This window comes from Trematomus bernacchii, unplaced genomic scaffold, assembly GCF_902827165.1.
Source record: "Trematomus bernacchii unplaced genomic scaffold, fTreBer1.1, whole genome shotgun sequence".
Taxonomy (NCBI): Eukaryota; Metazoa; Chordata; class Actinopteri; order Perciformes; family Nototheniidae; genus Trematomus; species Trematomus bernacchii.
Window position 1 is genome coordinate 7644176 of NW_022987588.1, and position 21293 is coordinate 7665468.

Sequence of the window (21293 nt, forward strand, 5' to 3'; positions counted from 1 at the left end):
AGAGACACGGGACTCTCTCAAATTCTCTGATAAGTAACAATCATATTTACAAGCTTTAACTATTCCAACCATATGTGTAATTTAGCATTGCAGAAGGCTGTAGAAACTACAATGCCCATGAGCCCCAGAACACCGTTGTTATGGAGAAAAAAAAATGTGTTTCAGTTATTTACAAACGCAGCCCCATTTATACTATGTTCAGCCAAAGTTCACCCCAAAATTCTAAATACATCTTGGATATGTCTATCTCCCAAGAAATGAACCTTTAATGTACACACCTTGTTTCATCTACTTTCTATCAACAGATTTTGATTGTTAGTTTTAAAGGTCACCTATTATGCAAAATCCACTTTTTCATGTCTTTTATACATAACCATGTGTCCCCTCTGCGTTAAGAGATCCTGAAGGTTTCAGGAAAAAAAGATTCTCTCTCTTTTTGTCCTGATCCATTTATATAAAAACCTGTCTGAAAATGAACTGATCAGATTTTTGCCACTTTATGATGTCATAACGATGTTTTGGCTTGTGTAACCATTAGCCAATCACCAACCAAGGTAACCCCCCCCCCCACCTTATCACCTGAATCTTCTCCTAGAGCACCATTGTGTTCTTTTTAACCAAATATCTCTCAGAGGGGCGTGGGGAGGGGCTCCTTATTTTCATCTAAAGTAACAGACAGAGAATCAGCACTTTTGAAACAGGGCTGAAACAGAGGGGGTTATGGGATGCTGCAATGATCTGTTTGGTGTTTGGAGCCAAACACTTCAGAGACAAGTTTTGTATATATCTGAGACCTATAATATATTGATGAAAAAGAGTACAATAGGGGACCTTTAAATACTGTATTCAAGTCAAATGTATACAAAATGATTTTCCTCCAGAGGTGATTAAAATAGTTATTTCCACTTTGTATCTCTAACTCCATCACTGTGTGTTCTCTGCAGGATGTGTTCACCATCAGTGTGGGCAATCTGCCGCCCAATGCGACCGTCCTCATTAAAGTCACGTTTGTGTCCGAGCTGGTCGTCACGGACGGGTTAATTTTCTTCCATCTCCCTGGGAGCGTGGCTCCGTGGCAGGAGAGTGCGGCGCTCAACCAGACCACACAGGTAAAGGGAGGTCCAAATGTATACCCCAACAACAATACTCCACAAAGTAAATTCTTAATTCACCCTTTCACTCTTGCCTTCAACTCCTAATCCACTAACCCCTCGCCCTTATTCCACCTAGCTTAGCACTTTTTACTTTTGTTGTTATTTATTTTTCTTCTTTACTTGATTGTAAAGTGCTTTGAGCACCAGAAAAAACGCTATATAAATGTAATGTAGTATTATTATTATTATTATTATTATTAATATTATTATTAATCTGTATGTTGTCTTAAGGTGCAACAACAATTCAATCAGGAGAGACGGTTTTGATGTAAGAATACATATTTATTGCCAGGAATACACAAATGAATGTAATGGAGTTTTGGCGATTAGGCCCCGTTGTGCAGGAGTATCATTCGGGAGGGGAGAACCGATCCGATGAAACCCCCCGCGGTCTAAACACTGGTGGTGGTGAATGGATCGTTAGGTCCGGTCTGAAGGGGAGTGGCTTAGCTTGACCCTGGATTCAGAGGGACAGGAGGTGAAAAGGGGGGTGGAGGAGGGTTGCGCCGATTCACCTGAAATGACAGCTGTCAGAGGGGAGAGCAGATTTAAAAGGTTTAGCGGAGCGCTATGATAGGCTTATGAGAATAGAGCAAAGTGATTGGTTAAGCTGGAGAGTGACGCCCCCGATCACTTATTGAGAGGAGAGAGAGTAGTGACGTAGAAATAGTAAATTAATGAGTAAAGACGGTCTTCCTGGTTGAACTTGCGCTGAGCTTCATAAGTGCCTTAAAAGAGCGAAACAGCAAAAAAGAGGATAATACACACCCGAATAAGATAAGATGGACCTTTATTAATCCCTGTGGGGAAATTCAGTAGTTTAACAGCAACAGGGTAAGATTGAAAAACAGGACAGCACAGAATCACACAGATGAATACAATTCAGGATAAAATCAAAGATACAAATTACAAATGGTAAATAACTATAAAATAAGAAATGAATTGAAATGAACATATATACATATTTAGTCATGTGTACATGTTATTTACATGTGTGTGTGAAAACAATGTGTATTTTGCAATTTACGCATGTGTTTTCATCAGTTTGAGTTATTTACTTTTTTAGTCTTTTTCTCCTTTTGTGTGGCTTGAAAGCAATTCAATATATAAGATATCAAATAAAGCGGGACTTTTCATAGTCTTCCTTCATAAAGCTATCCTACGTCTGCATGAACCATTCATCAATGGAGAGATACAGATTGGAGGTGTGCTGGGCTCTGCATTGAAAACTAAATACTGTTAATGTTCCTTGTTTGTCTTGCATTGATCAACAGGTCACTGTGGAGAAGGTGTGTGTGAAAGATGAGGCGAGGTGAGCTATGTTTTGTATTTTGACTATTTTAATGCACTTTAGCTTAATTGTAATCCTTCAATTTGACACCACCTTTTGTGCTGAATGTTTGTGAAAAAACACACTGTCCATTAACTTGTTTATCCACAAATATTACATCAATGACACTTTTTTCTGTTAATAATTTGTCATTATCTCAGTTAAACATTTGGATAGAAAAATAAGTTGTGTTTTTCATCGTTGCCTCTTTGTCCTTCTTACTGTGTTTTTGTAATGAGTGTTGTTTATTTCTCAGAGAGTTCAGCCTGGACATGTCGATTGAGATGCCGAATGAGATCACAAAGCTGTGTTGCATCAGCCATAAAGTCAAGATCAAGGTAATCTGTGTTTGACATTTGTTTGGGATTTTTTAGACATTGTTACATGGCTGTCAGTTATCGTCTCTGTCTTACTGTGTTCCTCCACACATCAAGAAATAACAAATATTGTACACTTCTATAGAAATAGCATGTATTCTCTTGACTTGATGCGTTTGGAAATGCAGACAAAAGTGTACCAAAAATATGTTAAATGCCTTAATGCTAAATTGTTGGCATTTTGATTATGTAGCCGTACATTGCACAACCTGGATAATGAAAAGTAAAATGTCTACTGTTTTATGTAATTCTACTATTGGGGTTGTCATTTCTACCTCACTCTAGTGCTGACATGATGCCAGAGTTTTTTATAATTAACAATATCTTGATTTAGCTAAATTGTTTTCATCTCAAAATACGAGAGATCTCCCTGGCACAGCTTCAATAAAATGCCTTATGTAGTATCTTGTCTTTATCTGCTAATCAGATGCATACATGTAGAGTTTTTGTATCTGATTACGCAGATTTGTCATTATGTTGGAGGTATTTTACACTAAATATTTGACTCGTCGTTACTATGTTTGATAGTATAGTCCATAATAAAATAAAATAATTTCTTTATGTTGGGATATTACTGAATGTACTCTTCCAATATCAGAGTACACATGATAACAAAGGCTACGTAGCTGTGTACATGACAGGATGTATGATTACCTAGAAGAGCATCAGGACTGTTTTAGGCATATGATAGCTATGAGATTAACATGATGATTCAGCCTCTATGGAGATAGACATATGACAAGCATGATCATTTCTGACGTGGAGCTAATCTGAACTAAACATAGAATACTGCTTTCTATTCCTCCATCTTGTGACTGTGTAACTCCCTCTCTTGTATATCAGCATGTGAAGGACACTGTTCAGAGGAACTATTTGTCCCAAATGCTCTGTATGTGATGACTACTTCCATTATTACAAGGATAATGAATACATGTATCCTGATATTGAAGCTCAAGCCGGTGACGAGTGATACTTTCCTAACACTTTATGATCTTCATGTGCACCCTTTGTTCTTTTCTGTGTGTTTGTGTGATATTCCCACAGAAAACCGACTGTAAGGCAGTGTTGAGCGTGCTGCCAGGAGAGGTCATGGGTCCAGTTGGTTTCATGCTGTCAGTCACTCTGTCGGAGGTCCACCTGCCCAGGATGTGGGTGGAGAAACACCCCGACAAGGACAGCCAGGTCTGTCTGCAATGTTCAAAACAACAGATGGAGCCAGAATTCTAGGTGTCGTCATGGACTCTGACCTGAGTTTCAACAGTCACATCAAAACAGTTACTAAATCAGCCTACTATCACCTTAAGAATATATCTAGGATTAAAAGACTAATGTCACAGCAGGATTTGGAAAAACTTGTCCATGCTTTTATCTTCAGTAGATTGGACTACTGTAATGGTGTCTTTACAGGTCTCACTAAAAAATCTATCAGAAAGCTGCAGCTGATTCTGAACGCCGCTGCTCGAGTCCTCACTGACACTAAGAAAGTGGCTCACATCACTCCTGTTCTGAAGTCCTTACACTGGCTTCCTGTGTGTCAAAGAATTTATTTCAAAAATACTGCTGCTGGTTTATAAAGCTTTGAATGGTTTAGGCCCAAAATACATTTCGGACCTCCTGCTAAATGATGAACCATCCAGAACCCTCAGGTCTTCAGGGACTGGTCAGCTTTCTGTCCCCAGATTCAGAACTAAACATGGAGAAGCAGCGTTCAGTTATTATGCTCCAAATATCTGGAACAAACTCCCAGAAACCTGCAGGTCCGCTGCAACTCTTACTACTTTTAAATCCAGGCTGAAGACTTTTCTTTTTGCCGCTGCTTTTAATTGAACTATTCACATCTTAAACTGCACTGTAACCTTTATTCATGTATTTTGTCTTTTAATGTTTATTTTATTATCTTTGCTTTTTAATGACTGTTTTTAAATGCCATTTTCTTAATGTCTTTCATTTTTGTAAAGAGCTTTGAATTGCCTTGTGTTGAAAGGTGCTATATAAATACACTTGCCTTGCCTTACCTCTGTTTCTTTGTTTAAACACCTCTCACTTTCTCCTCTAGGCCAGCATGTTAGTTTTCTATCCAGACTTTGAAGTGAACTCCGAGCGTGAATCTGATGAACTCGTCTTGCTGCTCGACACGTCGGAGTCCATGAAGGGAGAGTCTCTCATCTTGGCCCAGAAAATCGCCCTGAAGGTCCTCAGCCAAATCGATAACAACACCAAACTCAATGTCATTTTATTTGGCACAGGTCAGTTTGAATGTGTATTCATTTTGGGTAAAAATTGATAAAGCAATAAGGGGAAGTACAAGTTGGAAAGGTGAGACAATGTTAAACTATCTCACCATTAATGAGTAAGCTAAAAGTAATTTGACTGAATCAAATAAATGAAATAAAAAATGAATAAGTTATGTAATAAAACTGCAAGGCACAAGCCATGACACTGCTTTGGTTTTGATCATCTGTTATTTACTCTTACATTCATTAGTGTTTCAGCACTTCCTCTCACGTCAGCCATCACATCCAACATGTCATTTCAACTACAAGAAAACTGCTTTTAGGGACTTTCCGTCTGAAGTCAACTCTTATTTTACATAAAAGTCTCCTCTTATTCCAAACTCAGTTCAACCAATAGATTATAAGTTTAGCGAAAGTATAATGTTTTTTTTTTTCTGTATTTTTGTCTGTCAGATCACAAAGACGCTTTCCTCACAGCACGGCCGCTCTTTGAAGCTCAACCGGCAGCAGAAACATTTATCAAGGTGAGTCGTTGGTTCATTAAAAAAATGAGCTATATAACATTGTAATCTATAAAATGTATCTCACCTCTCTGTGTAATGTACTGTAGTATCGACTAAACCACCTTAAACGACTTACCAATCACTGGACTGTAATGAAATATTTTCAGTATACTACACTTGAGTTTTCGGCCATGACAGGAACTTGGTCCTGTGACACATGGACTCGATAAACTTGACTATTCCTTACAATATATTTCTCATAACTCTAAAATAAAACAGGAAATGATAGTGAGAAGTATTGCCTATGAATTTCTTATTTTAGTTTACGGCTTTCTATAACGACATACAGAATAATACTATATTAGATTTGAAAAGTAAACTAGTAATTGAAGAGACTTAAAAGTAATTCACAGAACATACTGGAAGTAACTGTACACAAAATGTGTGCTGTTGTTTTTATCAAACAGGTTCGTTTTACACAGAACTTATATTTTACAATATTCCAAAAGCCTATGGACAAATCCCATTGCTGAACCCATGCTCAGCTTATTTCCAAGTCGGCCTACACAAATACGTCATCACTGCACCACTCTATAAACCCGTTTCTGATTGAGATTGTGATTCTGATTCCTCCTCCTCTCCCTCCCACCAGCTCTCCTCTCCAGTAGGGGGCAGCACTGAACTGTGGCGGCCCCTGCGAGCTCTCAGCCTGCTGCCTCCGTCCCGCGGTGTCAGGAACCTGCTGCTGCTGTCGGACGGACACATCCAGAACGCAGAGCTCACCCTGCAGCTGCTCAGAGACAACGCCGAGCACAGCCGCCTCTTCACCTGCGGCCTCAGGTCTCAAAGGGTCATAGGTCACAGGGGAGGGGGGTTTTCTCAGAAAGGAGAATACATTCCTGCGTTTTAAAGGTCCCCTATTATACTGTTTTTCATCAATATATTATAGGTCTCAGATATAAAATCTTATTTTACCTGCCCCTTCTTAAAAAAAATAACAACAAACCAAAAATGAAATAACCATACAAACGTAAAATAAAAGCAATATTCTTTCAGTCACAGTTGCTTACAAATACTGAAACATAAAACCAGAACACAATCAAAAGTAAACTTCAGACTGTCTGATTACGCTTTTTTTATACATTTTCTTAAACATATTGATCTAGTTATATGATTGGAAATATGTCCTGACACCAGAGACACAAAGACATAATGGCTGAGCTGTCTAACAACATAAGAATGAAAACAAAGTAAACACAAGTCTGAATGAAAATATAACAGAAATGGGGGAATGTCCCTACTAAATGTGTAAGGAATCTCACTCTCCCTCATAACCACGACCGATACGGGTTGTAACTCTCTCAGCTTTAATGACAAAACATTTTGTATTCAGCCTTGCCTTGCTTTGCACACTGAGGTTCTTTTTCACAACAGACATTTTAAAGTTGCTGTTTTTTTATGTTTGCTCTGTCATTTCAGCCCGACAGCCAATCGGCACATGCTCAGAGCCCTGGCTCAGGCCGGGGGCGGAGCCTTTGAGTTCTTCGACACAAAAACCAAACACAACTGGACAGATAAGGTAGGACTGACTAGCTTTACATTTTATTATAACACATTATTGGGCTTTTTTACCCAATGCAAAACATGAATTTGTATCTGATGATCTCCATATGTGTTGAAAGTATCCACATGTTTCCCAAGAGGTTCTAACACGTGTAATGTTATAAAATGAGCCGACAGACTTTCACATTGCGAAAAAAATGGTTTTATTCATTTGTTAACCCTTTGTTAAATCTTCACCCTTCAGTAAAGGGAACGGAGAACTTCCACATCAACACATTGTGCAATATAAATATCATTACCATCATTACAAAACACTCGCTGCTATATAACATGTACAATATTATTAATATTAACAATGTGCTATAATAAACGTGCAATTAGGGTTGCACTACTAATTACTGGTTATATTTACATTAATTATGTGACCGTCTATGTTTCATGTAGATATTTAATTGTATTTTTGTAACTCTGGCACAACAATTTCCTTCGGGATAAATAAAGTCTTATCTTATCTTTGATTTTGGCGGCAGGTTGCATCTCAGCTGCATCGTATGGCGTCTCCCAGCTGCAGTTCAGTGTCAGTGAAGTGGCAGCAGTTCAACCCGACAGCGCCCCCTCCTGTTCAAGCTCCCAAGCAGCTCCACGCTCTGTTCAATGACTGCCACACCCTGGTGTACGGCTTTGTGCCGCACTGCACTCAGGTACACACTTAAAGGTCCCCTATTATACTGTTTTTCATCAATATATTATAGGTCTCAGATATATACAAAACATGTGTCTGAAGTGTTTGGCTCCAAACACCAAACAGATCATTGCAGCATCCCATAATCCCCTCTGTTTCAGCCCTGTTTCAAAAGTGCTGATTCTCTGTCTGTTACTTTAGATGCAAATAAGGAGCCCCTCCCCACGCCCCTCTGAGAGATATTTGGTTAAAAAGAACTCAATGGTGCTCTAGGAGGAGATTCAGGTGATAAGATGTATAATGACATCATAAAGTGGCCAAAATCTGATCAGCTCATTTTCAGACAGGTTTTTATATACATGGATCAGGACAGAAAGAGAGAGAATCTTTTTTCATGAAACTTTCAGAGTCTCTTTACACAGAGGGGACACATGTTTATGCATAAAAGACATGAACAAGTGCATTTTACATAATAGGTGACCTTTAATATACACGACTGGAAACAGCTTACTTTGCTTAGCCCAGGGGTCTGCTACCTTTTTGACCAAAAGAGCCATTTTGCCCCCTTTTCCAACACTTTTTTTTATCTGGAGCCGCAAAACATATGTGATAGCTTGATGGCTTATAAAGTTGTATTTATTGTTATATCATAGACAAAAACTACAGTTTTTTTGCATTTATTATTTATTACATTATATAAAACTGTTAAAGGTGGGGTAGGTAATTTTGGAGAAGCCAGCTCGAGTGCGCTAGAATTTGAAAATACACAGCCGGAACAAATCTGCCACTTCCTTACAGAGCCCCTCCTCCAACACACACGAACGCGCACATGACCAATGAGGGCACGAGATAAGTTTGTGCACAGATGGAAGGCTGACAGGCAGGTAGGCCATCCAGTTATTTTAGCCGGGCCGGCTAAAATGATTGGTCGTGCTTTTTACAGTACTACGGCTTCCACAGATGACATTTTTTTTATGGATTTTTTGTCAAAGCACTGAAGATATTCATTGCTATCGGGATGTTAAGAGCATTCCATGGAATATAACAAACAGTGTATCTCGAGCCGGTTTCTCAAACTTACCTACCTCTAATAAGAAACAAAGAACTCCTATAGAGTGGCGAAGTCACGCCCACTTACTTCCGGGTAATGGGACCTTATTTCGGAAAAATTATGCATTGAAGTCAATGGGGAGAGAAAAGTTATCTTTCGATCCCGTTTGAATTGTGCCATGAATTACACATATGATGTTTGTCAATCTTAAAAAAGAATTTCCATGTCAAAAAAGTCACAGTTTGTCGTAAAACTGTTGAAATATAAGACTATGAAAAATACGTAACTAGAAAGACTACAAATCCCAGAGTCGCGTAAGTGATGTCACAATTGTTTTCCTCCACTAAGATCTAAGATCAGCGCAATATAGATATAATCTATCTATATGGCGCTGGCTAAGATAAGATAACTTTAACAAGATGCCTGTGTGCTTAGTACCAGGTTGTTATTATACCAGCAATGGGTCTTGCTCGTTCTTTCGCTTCCCGTCTGATGAAAGGACTAGGAGTGTCTGGATCAAGCTAGCTAGTAGCTAGCACGTTAGTTAGCATTACAGCCTTGTCATTTTTATTAGCCTTAACATGAAGTAACATGAAGTAACCCACAATGTTAAACAGTAAGAGTAGTAGTCATATTTCGTGAACCCTTTGAATAGTACTGTCACCGGTGTGATCATTCTATAATACACAATTTAAGCCCGGGGGAGAAATGCTAACGCTAACGCTAGCGATCTTCTCTACTTCATGCTATCTGCACAAATGGTTGACATTAAACATTAAAACGACCAGGCAGTTCAGAGAGAATCAAAGGAAGGCAGGCAGGCAGCTTTGCATGACATTCTTCAGGACGTGTTTCATTGTGGTGATAGTGAGGGAAGTCAATCGTTGTGTTGACAAGACAGTAGTGACGGCCATCTTGGTGACGTGTGTTGTTCTGTGAGACCAGAGATGTAGTTCATTGAGCGTTTCACACAAACAAATGTGTTACTTCACAGTTTTACAACACATTTTTTTTTTTTTGACTTGCAAAATTATCTTTTAAATTGACAAACAACATATGTGTAATTCGTGGCACAATTCAAACGGGATCGAAAGATAATCTTTCTCTCTCCATTGACTTCAATACATAATCTTTCCGAAATAAGGTCCCATCGAGGTCCACCGGAAGGGGAGGGACTTCGCCACTCTATAAGGAGAATTATAAAAAAGACACAGGCCTACTTTAAAATAAATCCACACAGCACTTGGGGAGTCCTCTGCACATTTGAAGGAAAAAAAATACAATCAAAATTGACCCACTTTGAAATAAATAAAACATATAGCTGCACCCTAAAAATAGTTAACTGATTGAATTATGACTGAAGATCGTCAGCTGTCTTCCTCTTCCGTTTTTCTCCTCGATACGTAAAGGCTGCAGCACCTTTGATAACTTCTCTCCACATATCAAACATACCGGTAAACCAGCATCGTGCCGGGGGTCAGGTTATTCCCCTGTAAGAAAAGCCGCTGGCGGCGGGACCGTATAGGATATGACGCATATTTTAGTTGAAAAAAGTTTTGTTTTTTATTTATGTGTCACAGCGTCACAGCATCACCTCAAAATACAAAATACGAAACATTTTCAACCATGCAACAAAATGTAAATAGTCCTACAAATACTTTTATTTGATTTCCTTCTTATTTTTGTCTAAGCTCAAGGGAGACAGAGCAGAGGGCTTAAAGAGCCGCATGCAGCTCGAGAGCCGCGGGTTGCCGACCCCTTGCTTAGACTATAAAATATTCAAAACTTGTAAGAAATAATCACAATGTCCAAGAGCTCAATGTGATTTAAATTGTTTGCTTCCTTTGCACAATGCTCAACGATATGAACACAGTAGGGCAACATATTTTAAAAGCTTCAATATGATCCAGCATGTTTCCTTGATAAATGACTCAAATAATGACTTACTGTATCACAGGCCACCCTGCTCGGAAATCTCAGCGGTCAGGAGCTCCAAACCATGGTTTCAACCAGTGAGCTGCAGAAGACCAGAGGCACAGTAAGAACACACACACACACACACTAGTCCCTTTTGTATTTGTTAATCCTTCTGCTTGCACTTCTACTTTGAAAAACATTAATGTCATGTAACGTTGATCATCTGTTTCTACATGTTTTGTGTTGTTCAAAACGTCCTCTGAATCCATGAATCCTGAATAGCAGTTGATGAAACTGTTTGTTAACAAAAAATAGTACCATCTTATAATTGCAGTTATCTTAGCTAGTTGACCCTGCAGAAACTGATGCAGGTTGTTGTTGATTATAGATTATGATGTGTATTAATGTGTGTGTGTTCAGTTTCTTCACAAGCTCACTGCGAGGGCCCTCATCAGGGATTACGAAGACGGAAGCCTGGATACCAATGAAGCCGAACATGAGGTGTGTGTGTGTGTGTGTGTGTGTGTGTGTGGAAGGAAACCTGCATCGCTTTAGACGTCTAGTCCCAGCTCCAGGTGTTAAACTGGACCTGTTTTGTTTCAGGGAAAGAAAGCGGAGCTGAAGCGCTTCATCATCGAGTTAAGCAAAGAGTTCTCCATCCTGTCTCAGTTCACCAGCTTTGTGGCCATCGAGGAAAGGGTTTGTTAAATGAAAAACATTATTTATTTATATTTGTCCACCTTTCCACCCCAGATTTGAAGGTTTTGTAGCACCCAACCATCCCCTCTACCTTGTTTTAGGACTCAGAACAACCAGAGGAAGGCTTTACAGACATCCCAAAGCTACTCGCCGAGGAAGATGTGGACTTCCTCCCCTACATGGGCTGGATTTCTCCTCAGGTCACTGAAGAGGAGGACTCTGAGGATTATTCTGAATTGATGTCCGCATGCTTAATGGTAAAGTCACATTGTGTAATCAGGGGACAAGAAAAAAGCATCTTTACTTGTTATGATTTACTAATTGACAATATCCTTTCTGCCTTCGTCTCTCCGTTGTAGGACTGTGGGCTCCAAGGGCCCTCTGAGGATGAGTCTGAGGATGAGTCTGAGGATGAGTCTGAGGATGAGTCTGAGGAGGACTCTGAGGAGGACTCTGAGGATTATTCTGAAAGGAGGTCCAAATGCACTATGGTAAAGTCACATTGTGTAATCAGGGGACAAGAAAAAAGCATCTTTACTTGTTATGATTTACTAATTGACAATATCTTTTCTGCCTTCGTCTCTCCGTTGTAGGAGTGTGATGATGGTAAGGTGTTAGGGTTCCAAGGGATCTCTGAGGATGAGTCTGAGGATGAGTCTGAGACTCTGATTGGGTCTGTGTTTCAAAGTGGTCCAATAATCGAAATGAAGGTAATGTCACATTGCATTATAATAATGAGGAAACAAAAGAGTTTTATTTTTGTAATTTAAAGATGCCCTAAAATCCCAAACTTCCCTCCTGAGAAAAATAAAGCAATTGTTTGTACATTTAAGCATGTAAACATGTGACAGGAGAGGCACAAAATACAAATATGAACCTGAAAATGAGGATAATATGTCCTCTTTAATAAATAACACTTCAATGAGTTGCATTTGTCTCCCTTTGTGCTTTGTATGATAGGGGACTTATTCCCGTAAAATGTTCAGCAACAAATTGCTGCTTCACATTTGCTATTTTAAAGTGACAATAAATGCATCGCTTTCAGATAGAGCTGTTATTTGTAATGCATTGACTGTTAAAACTAAACAAAAACATACCAATTAGCAGGTTAACAAATCCTTAAAGAGTGTCCTCGTGTGGCGTCACTCACATGTTATTAGAGAGGCAGGACAATGCAATACTGCTCCATTCATTTTAGTTTGAAAAAAATGTGTCCAGTTATAATTTGTAAGAAAAAGGTTTTGACTTTTTTGTTGTTTCTGTGTTTTTTAGCATGGGGCCTCTCCCTTAAAACTGAAAAAAATAAGAAGAGGGGACGTGGACACATGGGCACCTCCAGCACCCCTGTGTGGCATTGAAGTAACACTAGATTCTTTTGAAACGCCTCTAGTGGATGAAGAAATGCATTCGTATTCATCATGCTCATTTCATCCTCCACCACCTCCTCCTTTCCACATGAAGGAACTCGGCCATAAATCTCCTTTCCGTGCGCCTCTCCCTCAGATCAGTGGTCTTCAAAGCCGCTCATTTCATCGTCATGGACTAATGGGAGCAGAAGTTCCCCGACACCACGGCATTATGTTCGGTGCACCGCAAGCTGCAACTCACTCAGATGTGTTGATGAAGATGAGCGATGATGGGCCTGAACCTCCTGTCACAGGGAAAGCATTTTCATTCTCAACACAGAGACATTCACTGTCCTATTCTGCTCATTCACTTCAACGCCAGTCCACCTCTCGAGACCCTCCAGCTCCCCCTCCTCCTACTCTTGGTCCAGCTCCTCCGCTAGCTGAAATGTTACTTGGCTCTAATGCCATGTCGGATCAGCGCAGTGGGTCACTGGTAGGACGCGCTTTCGGGAACAGAGCGCTATCACGTTCCAATCAAACAGGAACCTCCTCTGGTCTCTGGGATGCAGGGAGGTTTGCACCCCAGGAATGCAGCTTGAGTGTTTCCACCTCAACAACTGAAACAACTGAATGTGCGACTGGATCTCCTGTGAAAGGTCAGTCAGGATGGTTTTCCAGTAGTGCAGAATCTTTATTCTCCAGACAAAGAGCAAACTTATTTTCTGATGAACAAGAAATGTCAGGCTTTGGTCTCAGGGGTTGTGCGCTTGAAGAAGAACCCGTTAGACAAGATCAGCCAATGAAAGATGCCCCTCCTGCTCCACTTGATGAAGCATCAGATGTCCATGTAGAGCGACGTATGCACAAATCCAGAGGTAGACCATTAGCAAAGCCTGAAGAAGATGGTCCCTTATATGGAAGTTCTTGGGGAGGACAGGTCCACATGAAGGAACTCGCCCAAAAATCTCCTCTCCGTGCGCCTCTCTCTCAGATTAGTGGTCTTCAAAGGATCACTCTCCGTATGCCTCCCCCTCCTCTCTCATTTCATCCTCGAGAACAAATAGCAGCAGAAGTTCCCCAACGCCAAAGCGCCATGTACGGTACAACGCAAGCTGCAACTGATTCAGATGTGATGATGATGATGATGAACGACCGTGCGCCTGAGCCTCCTGTCACAGGGAAAGCATTTTCATTCGGAAATGCACTGTCCTATTCTGCACATTCACTTCAACGCCAGTCCACCTCTCGAGACCCTCCAGCTCCCCCTCCTCCTACTCTTGGTCCAGCTCCTCCGCTAGCTGAAAGGTTTTCCAGTAGTGCAGCATCTTTATTCTCCACAGCTCAGCTCTTATTTTCTGATGAACAAGAAATGGCAGGCTTTGGTCTCAGGGGTTGTGCGCTTGAAGAACAAGATCAGCCAATGAAAGATGCCCCTCCTGTTTCACTTGATGAAGCATCAGATGTCCATGTAGAGCGACGGAGGCACAAATCCAGAGATAGATCATCAGCAATGCCTGAAGAAGATGAGCCCTTATGTGGAAGTTCTTGGGGAGGACGGGTCCGGAGTAAAGGTCTTTTTAAGTCTTCCAGGATGCGTCAATCAGCTGATCAACCATTCGAGTGAGTCCCTAAACGTTTTTTGTTTGAATAGATAAGCTCCTACTAAGAAAACTGTGATAACTTTTGAATAACAGTTGTTGACAAAAAATGCTCTACTTATTTTTAAAGGCTTTGGTTGACAAAATGAACATAGATGAATTCATCTGCATGTTAACTGAAAAGTATTGTTGTAAATCCTCTGATTATGTACATGTATGCATGTGGAAAAAAAAGAAAGTCAGTATATGTGAGTATTTATGTTTACATTCTTTGATTCATGTGTGTGTTTTTTAGTACACAACTTCCAGTGTTCTCTAAGAGTGTCCTGTTGTGATCATGTCGTTTCAGGAGGAAGTCAGCAGACCCTGAAGCGCTGAAGCTCAGATGGACAGAGATCTTCCAAATGCAGCATTCGGTAAGAAATATTCAAAATGAACGTATGCGGCTGTTCTCGAGTGCATAAATGGACCTTTTCTTTTCCTGCTGACAGGATAAAATGACAGCCCTTTGAATGGTTTATCAATTCTGATCTTTTGATAATTTCTTTGTGAAACCCATTTGGGATGATTAGCTGTCAGAAGGCTGCTTTGCACTTCTTGTTAAAGGAGAGGTGTCATGCTTTTCCGGTTATTACCCGTCCCCTTGTGTGTTATGAAGGTTTTTATGCATGTAAACGGTGTGCAGAGTCAAAACCCTCAAAGTACACCCTGTAGCGAGTAAAACTCTAACACAGAAAATACCTCCCCAAAACGCCTCGTTGGAGATACGTCATTGTCCATTTGATTCTTCCGGGTACGGCTTGACATCATGCCGTACCCGGAACGAAATGGACCAATCCGTGGAGCCGTTACGTTACGTCCACGGAGCCGTTAAGTTAAGCCCCCGCTTATTGGTCCATATTGACCAATCCACGGACTTCCTCACACACACATCTGTGTGCAGGGAGCAGGCAACTCAGCTGATTTCTCCTCCCTGGCTGCAGGCTGATAACAGACAGTTGGGATGGCGGCGAAATTCTCTCTGCAGACCCATTCTCACTGCGTTTATCAAGCTTTTTCTTACTCAATATCAAGCCACACTTATTGTTTTTACTTCGGCTGTGACTTTGTGTGTGCTCAGGATGAGTTTGGCTGTGTTTCGCTATGTATCCTAAACAAGGAAACAACACCTCCACGGAGCTCAGCGCGATTCACAACGTCCCGACCAATCAGAGCACACTGTGCTCACAGGGAGGGTGGGGGCTGGAGCTATTGGAGCTACAACGAGCCGTTAAAGGCAGAGAGTGAAATTCAGTGAATACAAGTAGTTTACAGAGATGCTGTATGAGAAACCAATGTGAGTTTGGAAACATGCACAGTATAAATCTATTTTAGTATACCTCAACAATGGAATTATGATCAGTGGAAATGGCCATGACACCTCTCCTTTAAAACACTGTAACTATAGCGATACAGCAGTTAGAGATATGTTTACTGACAGCGGGGCAAATTTGGGTTTCAAAAGCAGTCTTATGCAACTTGGCGATGTTCAGTATTATCGTACAAGCATTTTGGAAAAATACTTTAGATGCTTTTAAAAGTACTAATACCTAACTGGAAATACTCCACTCCTAATCATGCATATACTGAAATAAAAGTATGTAAACATTATCAGTTAATTGCATTAATTAATCTGGTGGGAGGGAGAGGAGGAAGAATCAGAAACGGGTTTATCACCAGGTAGGTTGACACGTAAAGTAAAAGGTTGTAATAACATATATCATCAGTGAGTGTTTTACTATTAAATGGTGTTTTTTGGATGTATTTACTGCTGCAGTAATGCTTATGTTAATGTGTATTTTTTTTAGCTGGCACTTTAACCATGGGGGCGTAATTAATTACCACTTTATGAAGGCAATGAACATTTTATTTGTGTCTCTGTGTTGCAGGAGGGTTACTGGCAGTTCACCGCAGAGCTGGGTGAGCTGATTAATTTGGATGTGGACCTCTTCGCCAACGTGTTCCTGAAAAACAAAGGCATCCAGTCTCTGGGTGAGGACTCTCAGAAACTGATGCAGCCTTTAGAGTGGGAATATATTTGTCATTTCAGATCATTTCCACATCTTTCTGTGGCCAAAAGATTGGGTTTACACGTGGAGATAGAAGTATCATTCGCCGAATAGTGCCAACATGTTCTTTAAAGTTTAATATAACCTTCCAAGCAATATAATATTAACCAATCAGACGAGAATGTCCTATTTGTATTTATGAGTTTTTAGGTTTTAAATCATTAAGATGAGTTTAAAAATGACCTGTTAATGACTAAGTCTCTTTCTTTGATTCAACTCAAACTGCTCTCTTTGGGGGTTATATTAAAAGGTTTTTGGTGAAAAGTTGAATATTGAATGTAAAATCAGTATTCAAAGTAAGTAAGTTGCTAGAGCCATTACCAGTGTTACAACTCAAGAGAAGAAGAGAAGAATAACCTCAAAACTGCCACATTTTATACATTTTAGTGTGTGAAAATATACAGTCTAGGGTCAAATCGCAAACAGTTATCATGCCACGTCTCTGCTTTTTAGAGACTTATATCAAAACCCAACTTTTCGCCACAAGTATATTTCATGATAGTTTGGATTATATTTGTCCAGGGTATGAAATTAACATCTGCTTCACAATGGAGATGTAAGAGTGGGGGCTCCAAGTTGAAAAATACACTTTAAAAAAATGGAACTGTGACATCTCTGTCCACAATAAATGTGCCTGTCTTTCAGTTTTCATTGAGGACTCTCATAGTTGCACTGCTTTCCTTTTTTTAAGTCTTACAGATATCTCAGCCATGATGATGAGTTTGTTTCCCACGGATGTTAAAAGCATGTGCTGTACTTGTCTGTGTGTGTGTGTAGGTGTGAAGGCCCATGCAGACATCCTGAAGCTGGTGGCGACTCTGCTGGTCCTGCAGCTGATGAGAGAGGAGAAGATAGAGGAGGGCAAACTGCTCCGCACCCTGTTCTGCCTGGACGACTCCCCTCTGCCCAGGTCTGTCCAAAACTTAATCGAACAACATGAAGATCCTAAATAAAAACACCTAAACTGATTCCAAGCTTGAAGGCTTACACTGCAACCAAAGTACAAAGGTGTGAAAAGAGGAAATGAAACAGGAAGAGAAACACATCACAACACAACAAAGCATTTATCTCTCAATTCATACCCTTGAGATGCCCATTGACTTTTAAAACACTCAAATATGTTGTTCTCGTTTGCAAAAGATCCAATATGTATTACAATGTTCTTCTCTGGGTGATTTTTGGAGACTAGCTGTCACTATGTCCAGCGTGGCAACCTGTTTTCATATCGACTTTCTTCTTCTTCCTCCAGGCCTGAGCGTTGGGAGGAGGTGAAGAGGGCGGTGGACTGGGTCTGCTGGGCGGACCGGCAGTACCCGTGTGTCTACAGCCGGCTGGAGTTTGGATTCAGCTGGGAGTCCTCCACCCGCCAGCTGCTTGGCTTCGAAGGCCTCCCTCCCTTCTCCGCTCTCAGGGGGCTGAACCTGCAGAAGACCGTCCCCCTGGTTCTGGTCCACTGAGCAGGATAGTGAGAGGGAGGTTCACACCCCTTTGCCTTTTTATGGGGATTACATCATCTATTGGATGTATTTGTAGCCCTTTTATTGTCAGTGTGTTTACATGTTCTTAGGTAGATACAATTGGCTTACTGCAGACCTGATTTATTCAACTTAAACTGCTTTGGGTCTACATATCGCCTTTTCTGCACGTCAGCATCTTTTTTCAAATGTATTCCAATAAGGCGATAGCTTATACTGTTTTACACCGTGGTCTTCAGAGAAAGAGTTGCACCCCTCGTCTTTCTTCTGACCGTTCCACCTTTTTGGTCAAGTTGAAAATATTTAAACTTTCCAGAAAAACGCTGTTGACGTCACTGAAGGAAATGACTGTCTCACTGTCAGACAGTAACCATCATAACAAAGACCAAAGAGCCTGTTTGTTGGAGCAGATCTGCCAGTGAGTGTGTGGCTTTTATCGTACCGTACACATATCATCCTCCTCACTCTAAGGCTGTCAGACTAAAGCTGTGACGCTCAATCACACAAAATGTGAGAACAAGCATCCTCCTGTTTGTTCTCATAGACACAATGTCAAACAAATACATAGCACAAATCGATAATAAAAACCAAGGGGTGAGGCTAGTCTGTAATACAACAATGGTGATGCAGTGTCAAGATATTGCTGTCATAGAAACAACAAAACAACCCTTGGAGCGTTATGTGGACATGCCCTTATTCGGGGAAAGAGGATTTAAAGGCTAGATTACATTTCATGGCCTGATACTTATCATCTTGTTCACATGCATGCAAGTCCACAACAATGCCTTCAGACAGAGATAGCATCATTGTGACCAGTGATAAAAGGGAAGGTCACGATGAGTAGCAGTCTATCTGCATGTTTGTAATCCTCTCATCAAAAATTAGTCAAAACCAAAACTAATTCCGCAGCTACTACTTTCTCTAAATATTTTACTGGTAAATGTAGTCACAGCTGTCTTCCCACAGTTGAACACACAGTCACATGTTATTATAAAATAAGGAAGCAGTGCCTCTGTGCCCAAAAAGGGTCAGTTTCTTGGGAACATCTTGGACTGACCTGCTGAAGGTGTGTGTTGCTTCTCTGAGTAACCTTGTACATGTGAATCTTTTTTTGTCTTGTGTTTCATTTATAACTGCCTTTTAAGCACCTTTGATTATTTTAGTGTAGGATATAGGATTTTCTTTCACAGTATATGCAGTTTTATATCATGGTAGCGGTATAAATCAGGGTACAGTATAGTATTGTTCTGTAAATTCAATAAGAAGTGGATTAAAACAACCAGTTTTTTTATTATTTTCCTCTTTTATTTGGAACTATAATATTAACAAAATCAACCGACTCACGAGAGACAAAGCCAAAGACTTAAAACCTTTAAAATTCTGAATGTGAAACACGTTTTAAGGTTAAACGGTGCAAATAACTTTGACTTTGAAATAAATATCAGTCTGACTTCAGTCAATGCAATATGAAGCACCATAAACATCCCACAAGTTTTAATTTCAATATATACCAAAAGAAACAAGACTTTAACTGCAGGATTTGCTCATGTTTCATTCAAAAAAGTAAAATCAAACTCCCTTTTATTTGAAGTACATTACAGTACTCGAGTAAATGTGTAGCTAAATCAGGAAATGGCAACTTTTTTATACAAGATAACACTTATTATAAAAATATGGTGGGTGTATTACATGTTCTCGGACAAGATAAAGCTCTTGCACTCAACAACTTGCTGTTATCAGATAAAAAGCAGCTTTACCACTTCCCATTTTTTCTTAAAGGTCCCCGATCATGCAAAATGCACCTTTGATGTCTTTTATACACACATATGTGTCCCCTGGTGTGTAAGGAGACTCACAAAGTGTCCGAATACAACCCTCTCTCTTTTCCTCCGTACCCAAATCTCTAAAAACGGGGGTACAACGGAGCTGATCCAGATGTGCTGCGGTCATGACGACATTACTAAAATCAGGGCTGGCTTTACACCCACGGCACTATCAGAAACGTCGCTATCAGAAACTGCCCAACTATTTTGGAAGTAATATGGTCAGTGTTTACATTAGCAAGCATCGCTAACACTCAGAGCTAACGCTGTACTGGAGAAAGTATGTGTAAAGAAGCAGGATATAAAAAGGTACTCACCACTATATGTGTTTATGTAATCATGAACAAAAATAAAGTCTTTCAAAAGGTTCCCCAGTTGTCTTCATTTGTTTTCTTGTGTTTATCAGCATTCATTTAAGATCCCTGCTTTCACAACAATGTCAGCTAATACTCTTTTAAACTTGTCAAAGAGAGGTTTATGGGTGTGTTTTAATTTAATTATGTTTTAATTTAATTATGGTCATGTCAATAAAGCTTATTTGAATTTTTCTTGACTCAGCGTTAGAAAAATATAGCATTTCCTTATATTTGTATTGTTTTTTTTAGATAGATAATTATCTGACACAGCAATGAAACTACTCTTAACACTTGAGAGTTGTGACTTCCTCAAAAAGACTTTTTTTTTTTAAATTGAAACCAACCAACACACTTTCCTCAGTCACATACTTCAATGCTTGACATTCCCATGAGCGATGGAGGAAATCTATGTCAACCTTGACGATGTCAAACCCCTAAGCTCAAGATCATCAACAATACAAGAAGGTACGGGTCTTTTCATAAAAATGTGAAAAGACAACATGCCAACTTATTATATGAGGAAATCCAAAGTCTAACAACTTATCTATTCTTGTTTGACAATATCAATATATTGCCAAACCCTTCTGCATAAAAGTGTAGAACACCAGACTTATTTTACTCTCAGTGCTTTTTTTTTTCACATACATTTTTTATGTGTACAGCCCTTTAAAAAAATCGTTGTAACATCGTTTTAAAAGCTAAAAAGCTTCAGTCCCATCACTTCACATAATTATAAGATTGTGAATAACTAAATATCTCTTTATAACGGCCCGTCCACACAGCAGCGTTAAAAAAATCTTGGAGGTGGGCGTATCTGAAGCTTGGGGATTTTTTGCGAGCAAGGCACCAACAACCAATCACATGAATCTCCCGCCCCCGACATACGAAGCAAAAAAGCCCGAAGTAAACTGGATATAAACTCCCCAAACAGGCGAAAACATACCACTGTCTCTGCCACCTCCCTCCATGCCTGGCTCCTCCGGTTTGTATCCCGGTAGGTAAATAGGGACTCGTCATAAAGCACCGGGTGATTCCCTACCGCTAATTTCTCCTCCATTTTTTGGAATATGAGGA

General features: G+C 40.0%; 1 protein-coding gene across 3 annotated transcripts in view; it reads left to right on the forward strand.

Moving 5' to 3' along the window:
• Positions 1-18121, forward strand: part of parp4 (poly (ADP-ribose) polymerase family, member 4) — a 31545-nt gene extending 13424 nt beyond the window's left edge. The window contains exons 18-38 of one of the 3 annotated variants that reach the window (XM_034128966.1): positions 945-1109; positions 2429-2466; positions 2741-2822; positions 3906-4043; positions 4918-5107; positions 5549-5619; positions 6251-6438; positions 7078-7177; positions 7692-7862; positions 10852-10932; positions 11232-11312; positions 11415-11510; positions 11612-11767; positions 11870-12001; positions 12104-12220; positions 12783-13698; positions 14320-14479; positions 14807-14873; positions 16386-16488; positions 17343-17475; positions 17815-18121. In XM_034128966.1, the coding sequence (XP_033984857.1) occupies positions 945-1109; positions 2429-2466; positions 2741-2822; positions 3906-4043; positions 4918-5107; positions 5549-5619; positions 6251-6438; positions 7078-7177; positions 7692-7862; positions 10852-10932; positions 11232-11312; positions 11415-11510; positions 11612-11767; positions 11870-12001; positions 12104-12220; positions 12783-13698; positions 14320-14479; positions 14807-14873; positions 16386-16488; positions 17343-17475; positions 17815-18022 (3393 nt within the window). In that variant the 3' untranslated portion in view covers positions 18023-18121. Of the gene's footprint in view, positions 1-944; positions 1110-2428; positions 2467-2740; positions 2823-3905; positions 4044-4917; positions 5108-5548; positions 5620-6250; positions 6439-7077; positions 7178-7691; positions 7863-10851; positions 10933-11231; positions 11313-11414; positions 11511-11611; positions 11768-11869; positions 12002-12103; positions 12221-12782; positions 14480-14806; positions 14874-16385; positions 16489-17342; positions 17476-17814 lie in introns of all 3 variants that reach the window. The other 2 variants (XM_034128964.1, XM_034128965.1) reach the window with 2 other exon arrangements.
• The last annotated feature ends 3172 nt before the right edge of the window (positions 18122-21293 follow it).